Genomic DNA, 12,630 nt, shown 5'->3' with positions numbered 1-12,630 from the left:
AATTGCATAACTGCAAAAGGTAGTAAAACAATGGAGTAACATACAGTAATAAAAGCAGCAACACAGGTATAAACGTATATATATATATATATATATTAAAAACGAACGAGTCCCGCTGCTTTTAATGAAGAGAGGATCTTTAATTATTAAATAATTTAATCAGTTAATTATTTAATAATTTAATCAGTTAATTGTTTAGTAATTTAACCGTTTAACTGTTTAACCGTTTAACTGTTTAACCGTTTAACTGTTTAACCGTTTAACTGTTTAACCGATTAACTGTTTAACCGTTTAACTGTTTAACCGATTAACCGTTTAACCGATTAACCGTTTAACCGATTAACCCTTTAATCCTTTAACCTGTTAACTGTTTAATTGTTTAATTTTTTTTTTTGTTTTTCTCCATAAAAACGAGATCTTCTCCTTTTTTTGCAAATAAAAGTAACAGCTTTGTTGTGACAGTAGGAAACTGTGTTCATTGAAAAATATGCAGAGTTTGAATATGCCTTATAAAGATTAGTATTATATAACTTAATATGTGTTTATGTTTTGTTGAACAGATAAAATAATGCAGGTTTTTCTTATTTGTTTTTAAAAGAGAACTTTTAATAATTATAGTTTTTCCCCCCCTTTTATTATTTTTTTTCTCATTCCCTTTTTATGTTTTTTCGCATTCATTTTTCCTTTTCTTTTCCCAATACTTTTCATTCTTCTTTTTTTGCCTTTTTTTCTGTGCCGTTTCCCCTTTTTCCCATTTTTTCTTCACATTTTTTATATGCACAATAATTTTCTTATTTTTTTCCCATTTTACGTTTTGATTTTGCCGAATACACGTACGCACAGATGCACATACATATAAACAAAAAAAAAAAAAAATGGATTTGATAAAAATTTACAAGAAAAATGAAATAATAAAAGACTATGTAAATATATATTTTGACGATGAAAAATTAAAATATGACTCCAGAAATATTAGTTATAAAATACGTCATATAATTGGAAATGGAGTATATGGTGTAGTATATAAAGCGGATTGTTTAGACAGTTCTAGTGTAGTTGCACTCAAACAAACATATCAAAAGAATACAAAAATTTTTAAAGAAATTGAAATTATGAAGAAATTAAAACATCCAAATATTGTGAAACTGAAACATGCATTTTATACTACCAGTTTAAATGGAGGGGTTTATGTGCACATGGTAATGGAATACGGCAATACTGATTTGGCTACGTCCCTTTATTATATAACTATAAAGAATTCCATAAAGCAGGATTGTAGAAGTAATCATAACAACAATGGTAGCAGTAGTAGGAATAATAACAATGATAGCAATAGAAACAATAGTAACAGTAGTAATAACTGCAATGATCGGAGTAATGTGTATTATATGCAGGCAGGGGATATAGATGATACTGTTATTAGTAGTAATAATTTAGAAAATATTGTTCGCTGTGATTACTCGAGAAATGTATGTTTTCATGGGGATGGTAAAATTAGCAATAGTAGGAATAGCACAAATGATAATATTAGAAATAGAAAAAGTACTGTCAAGAATTTCTTAAAGGATGATTTCCAAAACAAAAATCAAATGGATAAACCAGAACAAATAAGTGAAAATTGGGAAGATGGAAAGAATGGTGCTATTAAGCAGTCATACCATGCACACCAGTTAAATAAATCGCACGATTTTAATTCTGGTGATACATTAAAACACCTGAATAGTTCAGGAAAAAATTATGTTCCAAATTGTATAAATTCCGTTGAGGAAATAAGCAATATTGGAGGAAACACGAAGAATGTGCAGAGGAGTGAAGGTGATAATAATGATTATAATGGCTGTAATAGTAGCTGTAATAATGACTGTAGTAGTAGTAGTAGTAGTAGTAGTAGTAGTAGTAGTAGTAGTAGTAACTGTGGTTATAATTATAGTAATAATGATGTACTTAAGCACAATAATATGATAAACAATTTTAACATAAATGCTCTTCAGGAAAGCATCAATGATATATGTCCTTGTCATAATTTAAGTGAATATATTAAGAATAGTTTTCTTAATGAAAACCAAATAAAAATATACTTATATCAATTGATCCGCGCAACGTTATATTTGCACAGCTTGTGTATTACGCATCGAGATATAAAACCGCAGAATATTCTAATCTTTTTAAATAAGACAAATAAAGCGAATAATGCGAATAGTAGCAGCTATAGTAGCAGTAATAATAATGGAAAAAGCAATAAGGATCTTTTGACTAAGATGGAGAAGGGCTCGGACAATAAGAAGTGTCTAGTGTGCATACAAAACTCCTTTAAGTTCAAGTGCATCATGAATAGAAGGAATAAGAACATAAATACAAAAGGCGATAAAATAAATAATGTAGAAAAAAAAATTTCAAGTATAAATGTCGAGTGTGCGAATGACAAGCTAATAGTAAATGGGAGTGATAATTTGACAACACACAAGAAAGAGGGCGAGTACATTAAAAAGAAGAGCGACGACTCTTTTTTCTTCGTAAATAATAATAGAAGTGTTATCAGTGGTGGGAGTAACATCAATAATGATATAAATCATAATAACGGGCGAGAAGGCATCGAAAATACGTTTTTAGGAAAAAGCAAAAGTATTTCATTTATCGATGAAAGAGAGAATAAGATTGATTGTAGTAGCAATAGCAAGTTAGAGAAATATTACAGCTACTACAACAGTAATACTACAGCATCAGCATTGAAAAAAAAAAGGAATAGTTTCAATAAAACATACGTAAAACTAAAAAGATCAATGAGTATGACCAATTTACATAAAGGAAAATGTAATTCGTGGAAGACCAATTACAGTGATTATAATTTGCATGTATCCAAAAAAAATTTTAAAAAAATTTTAAAGAAAAATAAAACAGATATACTGTTATCCTCTTCGCATACACATAAAAGTTGTACAATATTAGAAGAGGAAAAAATGATACATGTTTCTAATGAAAAATTAAGTAATAATTATGTGGATGATAAACATTGTATAGAAGAGGAAGAAAAGAAGAAAATTATTATTAGAGAAGAAGTTAATGTTAACGATATTGATAATTTATCTCACCAAAATAATTTAGATGAATTGTACATGAATAGTATCATGTATAAATATATAAAGCTATGTGATTTTAACACTTCAATAAAGCTAAAAGAAAATTATAAATACTTTAGCTATGTATGCTCCAGGTATTATAGAGCACCTGAGTTATTATTTGGATCCAATTACTATAGCCAAGCCATTGATACCTGGTCAATAGGTATGTCTCTATGCCATGTTTTATGAGTGTGCTTGACGTATGGGTTGGTGCATATTTTGTTCTTTTTCATACTCCTATATTTTTTTTTTTCTTTTTTTTTTTTTGTAAAAAAATGTCCGTTAACTCACGCTCTTTTGAGGTATTCACTGTTAGTAACTAGACATATTTTTTTTTTCCCACCTTTTTAATAATTATGTATTTTGTTTACCCACCTTTTTGATAATTGTGCATATGTTTTTTTTATTTTTTTTTATTTTTCACCTTGCTTGTTAATAATTGTGCACATTTTATTTTTTATTTTTCACCTTGCTTGTTAATAATTGTGCACATTTTATTTTTTATTTTTCACCTTGCTTGTTAATAATTGTGCACATTTTATTTTTTATTTTTCACCTTGCTTGTTAATAATTGTGCACATTTTATTTTTTATTTTTCACCTTGCTTGTTAATAATTGTGCACATATTTTTTTATTTTTTTTTTACCATTTTTTTTCCGCGTTGTAACTTCTTCCAAAAGGATGCGTTATGGGAGAACTAATGTTAGGAAAGCCATTATTCTTAGGAGACTGCGCATCTGATCAGTTGGTTGAGATAATAAAAATACTTGGAACACCAAATGATGAGGATTTCTTGTCTTTCAGGAGTGTGTATAAGAATGTAAAATTTCCAGACATAAAACCAATAACATTAAAGAAATTAATAAGTCATAATTGTTCACAAGAGAGTATCGATTTGTTAGATAAGCTACTACAGTTTAATCCACAAAAGAGAATAAAATTATGCAACGCGTTACTGCATAACTATTTTGATGATATAAGAAATTTAAAAGTTTTTAATAAAGACATTAATTCAGATAATAATTTTTCTTTACCGTTTAATACAAACTGCTTTAATTTTACAAAAGAGGAGTTGCTACATTTCACAGTTGAAGAAAGGAAAATATTAATTCCCTTAGATGTTAGACGTCGAAAATTAGATGAAGTTATGCAGTACATTGATATGACTTTAGAGAATTTTGATAAACTGTACCCCAATAAAATGCATTTAGCTTGCTAGAATAATTTTTATGTGTTTGCGAAAATAGGGATATGGATGTATAAAATGTATGCGTAGGTAAACACATCAACCTGGGCATGGAGATCTGCGCGTAACTACGTGCATGGGTATACAAATAGATATACGCATATGTATATATATGTACCCTTACATGTTTTTAAATTTTGGTTTATAATTTTAATACAAGTAGCTTCATATCACAGAAAGTTTTTATATAAAATGTGTTGTATTATTTTATTTTTATTTTTTTTTTTTTTTGATATAATTGATTTGGAAAAGGTGTATAAGCCCTTAACATTTACGAGTATTTCCCTTCCCTTATTAAATTATATGCATTACTCATTTGTTCATCATATTTTTGTTTAATTGTATATATATTAGAATACGCATATATATACATATATGCATAAAAATGTGCATATAAATATGTACACATTTTAATTGTGCTATCAACGTGTGTATAGACTTTTTTTTTTTTTTTATGTGCGTATTTTATATCATCATTTTCTTTTTATAAAGTACGTTTTGTAAATTTTTTTAAATATATAACGAATGCATAAAAATTCCTTTATATGAGATAAAAGCGCAATCATTTATGAATGAAATTTTATCATCAAATAATTATTTATACTGTGAGAGCTTTATTTTCGTCGTGAAGCTCTGTTTTTTCTTGGTTTTACTGTTACGCTGTGCATACATGTGTACATATATATATATACATATGTATGTATACATGCGTCCATAAGAGTGTTCATATTAATTAGCTTTTTCTGTAATTAGCACTTGCCCAATTTCCATTGTTTATTACGTCTTTCGTAAAAGACGGCATGTACATGTACATGTATATATATATATATATGCAAATATATAGGAATATACATGCACATATATATACGTTAGGGTATACCTATATATGCACGTGCATGTATTTCTACGTATCCGAATTTTTAAAAATTTATCTGTTTGCCAGGTAAAGTTCACAATTTAATAGTTTGTGTATGCATATATGTATGCATATATGTATGCATATATGTACGTATATACATGTACGTATATACATGTACATATATACGAAAGAATTTTCCGTTTTTTACGAAAGACGGACAAAATAAAATTTCAAACACTTTTAAATAATCACTCTGAAATGTATATATTCGAAGAGATGAAATAATTTAAAAAAAAGCATTTCTCTTAAGGGACTGCATTAATGAAGGAAATTAAAATGGGGTGAACAACTGGTGTTCACCTAGTACTATGCTATCACTGCACCATTTTTTATTTGATGGAAATAATTGTTTCTTCGCCATTTCGTTATTTCGTTATTCTCGCTATTTTTGCTATTTTCTCTTTTTTTTGTTTAAATGTTTGCAATTATGGAGAATGAATTTCCGCTGATAATTGTAACCCCAGAGTTGCAATTAAATGAATAAATGAATAAAAGAAAAAAGCAAAATGCAAAATGCAAAAATGCAAAAATGCAAAAATGCAAAAATGCAAAAATGCAAAATGCAAAAATGCAAAATGCAAAATGCAAAATGCAAAAATGCAAAAATGCAAAATGCAAAAATGCAAAAATGCAAAAATGCAAAAATGCAAAAATGCAAAAATGCAAAAAAGGAAAAAACGGATGGGTAAAATTTCTTTTCGGTAATTTTTTTAAAACTGAAATAAAGTATATTTAAAAAAAAAAAAAAAAAAATTGGTAAAAGCTATTTTAACATTTCCCCTTATGCAAGTTAAAATTTATTTTGTTAAAATGTTGATCTTGCATTATATGTATATACGAAATAGTAAAATTTAAATGAATGTAAGTATTAAAGAAAAATAAAAAGTTCAGAGTGCTGTGATTACGTACGCATATATTGGTATGTACATATATATATTTACGCACTCGTATAACATATGTTAGGTAGGTACTACGTATTCTTTTGCTTAAACATACATTTACATATATGGAAATATTTATGTGTACACGACTTGCACCTTTATACTCCTGTTTTTTCCTATTTTTTTTGACATCACAACAGCAATATTTTTTAAGTTCTTTTCCTTTTCAATTTAGTAAAAATGATCCTAAAGAGGAAGCCGCTTCGAAGTAGTAACATTACGACGTTCAAATAAAGAATGAGTAAACATGCTGATAAATTTATGGGGGGTATGTTAAAACTTAAAATTAAGAAAAAAAAAATAGATAAAAAATGTAGAAGCCAGGATAATGATGAGCAGGTAAAGGTCAGCTATGATCAAAATGAACAAGTGAAAAGGAAAGAAAAATACGAAAAAGGCGAAAAAGAAAAAAAGGAAGAAAAGTACGAAAGAGGCGGAATAGAAAAAAAAAAAAAAAAAAAAAAGGAGGAGGATATCACTGTACTAAGTGGGAGTGGAAGAATAGTAACGACAAAAAACACGATTCAAGGATTTGAAACCAAATTTGTAGAAGAAATAGAGAAAGGGTATAAAATCATTTTAAAAAATCCTACTAGTTTGCAGACAGAAGAGAGAACAGTCATCTCCATTTTAAGTAACAGAACGTTACTTGTTGATGAAGAATTTTCAAGTGATATAAGTACGACGTGCAAATATTATATTAGCAAAAGTGGAAGAGCTGAAGTTGGAGTTGGACAAGGAAAAGGCAAAGGGGAAGAAGCAAGGGAAGATGCAAGGGAAGATGCAAGAAAGGCACATGAAAACGAACATAGCAACACAGAAGATAAGAAAAGTACCACTTATTTACAGTATGCTAAAGTAATAGAGCAAAAACCAAAACACGATGTTATAAAAATAAGAAAAAAAGTTGGTCTATGGTCTTACAAAATGGTTGATAAAAAAATTAAGGGGAACTTAACTAATGAACAAAAACTAGATGAACGGGTGAAAAGTGGGAGGGACAAATTCTGTTGGTGAATTTACAAAACGGTAGAAAATGTATTCACTCAGCTCTATATTTTTAAAATTAACGTATTTATTTCGGGATATATTAGTATATTCATATAGTTACCCTTTTTTACATAATTATATATATTTACGTGTTCATATACACACGTGCACATTTGTTCATTTTTTTTTGCCTTTTTTTTTTTTTTTTTCACTAAGTTTCCCCACATTGTTACAGCTAAAATGGTAATTGCATATACATGCACTATTGTACATATTGGCCAACGTGGAAAGTGTTTATAGTTTGATAAATCAACTTAAAAAAAAAATATAAATATGGAAAATGGAGAGGAAAAGCTAAGGAAATGTAGTGAGCTATAATGTTGATGCAAAATTGTAAGGCAAAAAAAATAACATGAAAAAACATGGCCCCCCTCTGTGATGCATAAAAAAATTGTACAAAAATAAATCCATCCCCACTTGTATGGACTTCTTTTTCAATGCAACGTCATTTAAATATATGAAAAATTTAAATAATAAATGATGAACATCTTTTTGCAAAGAAAAGACTCTCTTTTGTTCATTTTACTACGTTTTCGTTGTGTTACTATCCGCAAGTTGCTATTAGAGAGTATAAATATATATATATATATATATATATACACGTGCACGCATATATCCATGCGAACATTACACATATTATACACACTGCACATATTACACACCCTTGACATATTGCACACGCTCAGTGCGCGCAAACATATTATCTGGGGCTACGTTTTCATCAGTTGAAAATTTTTAGATACGTGCTTGAGCAACCAGTCTGCCTCAATCCTTGTCACAATACGAGCATATAACCTTTTGGTTTGGACAATATCCGAATATACAATAAAAGAAGGTTTAATAATAGAGTTAAAAAGAGTAGATGACGGATGTATGCGTATTTTACTTTTGTTTACTAAATTTATAAAAACATTTGTGTTCGATGTCGATCTAGCTACATGGAAAAAACAAGATTTGCACAAGCATATTAAAACCTGTTCCCATTTATGCATATGCAATTTTTTTGGAATTTCTACCCCCAATTTATTCTTTATAATTTCTAATAATTGTATTTTTATTTTTTCTACTTGTTGTAATATTTCATTATTTAATGCATAAAGATGGCAAAAATATTTTTTTTGATTAACCGATTCTTCTTCTTGCCATAAATAAAAAATATGTAATAGGGTTAAATGATCCCCATCAGGATGAATAAGTTTTCTCCTAGCAGCATTTATTAGTTTGTTTTTATCTCTTATTTTTAATTCGTCAATATTAGTGTCAATTCGGTCGTCATTTTCATCTTCAAAATTGCCTTTTTTTTCTTTTACAAAATCCGAATTTTCTCTTTTTTTCTTTTTTCCATTTTCTATATTCTTTTTGTGTTCTTCATCATTATCCTCATCATCAACATCATCATTTTTTTTTTTTTTTCTTTTTTTCTTGTTATTATTTCTCGCTTCCCTCCTTCCGTCTTTGTTACTGCTTAATATTTCTTCATTAATTGCATTTAAATCTTCATAAAAATTATAATTTAAAAAAATGCTATCACAGTTTAATAAAGCTACAATGGTTGCAATTTCATCAATACAATTAAATTCAATAGAGCATAATAATATATTCGCATATATAGGACTTAGTGGGAGTAGGCACAATTTTTTTCCTAACTCGGTTAAATTATTATCTACATCAATTGCATTTATTTTTAATAACATCTTTGCTGACTGGAGAAGAAATTCCTTCTTCGGGTTTTCGGGAAAATTAAATTCCAGTGGGTTATTAATATTCATTGCCTAACATGAGGAAATATACATACTATAAATGAACGTGTGCAGGGAAGGAGGGGCACATGTAAGTGTACATGTATGCATACAAGTATACACATATATATATATATATATATATATATACAACTCACGATTATATGCAAAAACAACACAAAAAAGAAAAATGTGTAAAAAATGCGCGAAGAATACGGAAAAACGCGATACACACTCACTTTTAATTCCAAGTAGATCTGCGTAAGATCTGTGCGAAAAATTTCCGGAATTAAAAAGGGGTTCATGTTTTCATATTCCTCCTTTGTGTACATTCTATAAACCTGTCCGGGGGCCTCCCTCCCAGCTCTTCCGCTTCGTTGAATAGCTGAGTCTTTTGAAATTTGAGTTATTTTCAGAACGCTACTTCCCTTTTTAGCGTCGAAAAATTTTATTTTTACCTTTCCGCTGTCTATAACATACTTTATATTTGGAATGGTAACTGACGTTTCCGCAACGTTTGTGCTTAAAATGACCTGAGTTGTTCATAAAAATGGGATGTGTGGGCGCGGGCAATGGCTATGTAAATGTAAATATATAAACATATAAACACACAAGCATGTAAACATACAAGCATGTAAACAAACAAACATACAAACATACAAACATACAAACATATAAACATAAAAGCATATAAACATGAACATACAAACATATAAACATATATGTATATATATGGATAGATAGATAGAAAGTTATACAACCGAATGGGGAGGTTTTTTTTTTTTTTTCATTTATTTATGAACAGTGCATAATTTTATGTGCAAAAATGAAAATGAGAATGTAATTTAAAAAGAAAAAAAATATATTATTTAAAAGTTCATTTTTCCCATTTTGAGCTTTTATGGTTTCATTTTTGTATCTTCATTTTTTCGTTTTTTTCTTTTTTTTTTTTTCTATTTTAGTATTTTCGTTGCTTCTTTTACCTTTCTCGTGTTTGGTGGGACTGGGTCAAATATGATTCTCTGTTTTTTATTGGGAAGAGATGAATATAGCTGCAGAATTTTCATTGTATATATTTTATCTGGAATTACTTCTGTATTTCCAAAATGAAAACAAATATCATCAACCGTTTGGCTTTCTGAATTGAAAGTGCTATTTATTTTACTTAAAACATCATTATTATCTTGATTTTTATTTTCAGTATTAATTAGCTTCTTGAGTAATGCTCCTTTGTAGATTATTTTCAATTTTTCTTTTAGCATAATATTTACCATTTCTATTTCTTCCTGACCAGGCAAAAAAACTAGAATATCACCTATGCAATTTTTTTTTTTTTTTTTTTTTGTCTATATCTTTATTAAAATTTAGTTTTTTATATTCACAGTCTACAATGTCCATATTGGCATAACCTTTTGTGATAATATTATTTTGCTCATTTGATTTTACATACTTGTCTTGAACTGACTGATTGACCAACATTTCGTTTTCACAATTTTCAACTTCCGTGTAGTATGTATTTCCTTCATGTTTAATATGCGCATTTCCAAAATGAATTTGCAGTATTGTGCACACAATTGAAAGAAGATAATCTTCAATGCATTTTTTTGGATAAAAAATGGTAATTTTATGAATTTTGTGGGGAATAGAAATAATAGGAGGGTTATCAAAAAAGGTGTTAAAAGTGTTAATATCAAAAGTAGCTGACATGAGAATAATTTTTAATTTTTTTCTTTTCTCTAATAATATTTTTGTGTAACCCAACAAAACGTCAGTTCTGATAGACCTTTCATGTATTTCATCTAATATTATAAATTTATATTTTTTCAATAAAGGGTCATTCATAATTTCCCTAATCAAAATTCCATCTGTAACAAATTTTATTCTTGTTTCTTTTGAACACACATTTTTAAATCTAATTGCATAACCTACGTAACTTCCAATATCTCCTCTATTCATTTCCTTTGATACTCTTTCTGCCACTGTGATAGTAGCTACTCTTCTTGGTAGTGATATAAGCATTTTTTTTTTCTTCCTTTTATTATATCCGCTTTTGTTAGTAATGCTCCCATCTTTTTCATTGATACTTTTATTTTCTTTATTGTTATTTGGATTTTTTTTTTTTTTTTTCCTTTTCCCCTCTTTATCAAAAAATTTCTCATTTATTATTTGCGGCACTTGAGTAGTTTTTCCGCATCCTGTTTCACCTTTTATAATAATCAGTTTATTTTTCTTCAACACTTTCTTTATTTCATTTTTGTATTTCAAAATTGGCAATTCACTCATTTTGCTTTAAAAAGCAGTTGATTTTGAGCAGAGACGTTGTACCAGCATTATTTGTTCCATTGGACGTGCGCCCTTTTGGAATTATTTTCAATATATATTTGCATTCAAGATACTGCAACATCTGATGTTGTTTTCAAGTTATTGTTCTACCTTTCGTAATATGCAATGGAGCAAAATATATTTGAAATTGTACAAACGAGGTATGTTATGCCTGTAATAAACCGTAGCACAGAATTAACTGCGGTTTATGTTTATCTTTGGAATAATTTTTTTTACTAATTTTCTACTACAAAAAAAAATAAAAAAAAATATTCCAAACCAAGACTCATACAATATATATACCATAAAAACAGTATATTAATTTACACGCCCCAAAATGCTAAAAATTACAAAAGATTGTTTTCTCAGTTAAAGGAGGCAAACAAAAAAAAAAAAAAAAAATTAATATAATTAATATATTTAAATATAATTTAATATAATCTAATATAAAATTCAATTCAACTTAATCTAAAATTCAATGCAATTTAATATAAATTTCAACTCAATTTAATCTAAAATTCAATTTAACTCAGTTTGAACTGCGAGTATGTAAGGATGGTACACTTTACATATTCATCTCATCAGGTATATGCTTTTGCGCGTTGGTATATTTTTATGAAAGCAGAAAAATTTTATTTGGCAAAAGTTATTCTTAAATAGGTAAATCGGTAAATCGGTAAATCGGTAAATCGGTAAATCGTGGGGGAAGGGGGGGAAATAAAAAATTCCTTTTTTTTTTTCTTTTTTTCAGGTGCATATGGGATGAAAAGTGTATACTATAATAACGCGGAAAGTTTATGTAGAATTTAATAATGCAGTGTAACATAACACGATGTGATATATTATTATTTTTTTTTCATATTTTTTCTTTTTTTTTTTGCTAGGGATACTTCAAACTGGATATGTTGTATAAGTGCAAATTTCAATGAACCATTATTTTATGTTATTGTGTTTTTAAAATGTATACAATTTAGGGTATATGATATTATATTATATGATATGGTAGGTATGTATACTTTATATATAATGTAAAATGTTATCGCTATATTTTTCTTTCAACATATTAGCTATTCCACGTTTGCAAAGTAGCACCATACATTAATATGATAATAAGTGTTGGAATATATTTTAACTTGTTCAAGTCAAATATTTTATTGTGTATATAGTGCATAATAGAAAACGTCTTTCACTTTTATTTAGTAATGGCAGTTTAGGAAAAGTATAATTCAAAAAAAAAAAAAAAAAAAAAAAAAAAGAAGACGCTTCATTTTCTATCCCATTTTATGAATTTTTT

The 12,630-nt window shown here is 28.0% G+C and overlaps 3 protein-coding genes across 3 annotated transcripts; 2 read left to right on the top strand and 1 right to left on the bottom strand.

Annotated features, from left to right (window-relative positions):
* Positions 1-875: 875 nt before the first annotated feature.
* PK1 (protein kinase 1, putative) lies at positions 876-4,338 on the top strand (the record flags this gene model as incomplete). Its single annotated transcript, XM_029003451.1, has 2 exons — positions 876-3,282; positions 3,800-4,338. The coding sequence occupies 2 exons, from the start codon at positions 876-878 to the stop codon at positions 4,336-4,338; spliced, it is 2,946 nt and encodes a 981-aa protein (XP_028860396.1).
* Positions 4,339-6,462: 2,124 nt separating this feature from the next.
* PmUG01_05024900 (conserved Plasmodium protein, unknown function) lies at positions 6,463-7,242 on the top strand (the record flags this gene model as incomplete). Its single annotated transcript, XM_029003450.1, has 1 exon — positions 6,463-7,242. One exon carries the CDS (start codon positions 6,463-6,465, stop codon positions 7,240-7,242), a length of 780 nt encoding a protein of 259 aa, XP_028860395.1.
* A 743-nt stretch (positions 7,243-7,985) lies between these two features.
* On the bottom strand, positions 7,986-11,297 carry PmUG01_05024800 (ATP-dependent RNA helicase prh1, putative; the record flags this gene model as incomplete). Its single annotated transcript, XM_029003449.1, is given in 4 exon segments — positions 7,986-9,047; positions 9,254-9,547; positions 9,998-10,339; positions 10,353-11,297. The coding sequence occupies 4 exon segments, from the start codon at positions 11,295-11,297 to the stop codon at positions 7,986-7,988; spliced, it is 2,643 nt and encodes an 880-aa protein (XP_028860394.1).
* Positions 11,298-12,630: the final 1,333 nt, after the last annotated feature.

Source organism: Plasmodium malariae (assembly GCF_900090045.1).
Source record: "Plasmodium malariae genome assembly, chromosome: 5".
Taxonomy (NCBI): Eukaryota; Apicomplexa; class Aconoidasida; order Haemosporida; family Plasmodiidae; genus Plasmodium; species Plasmodium malariae.
This window is presented reverse-complemented; position numbering and strand designations above follow the sequence as displayed.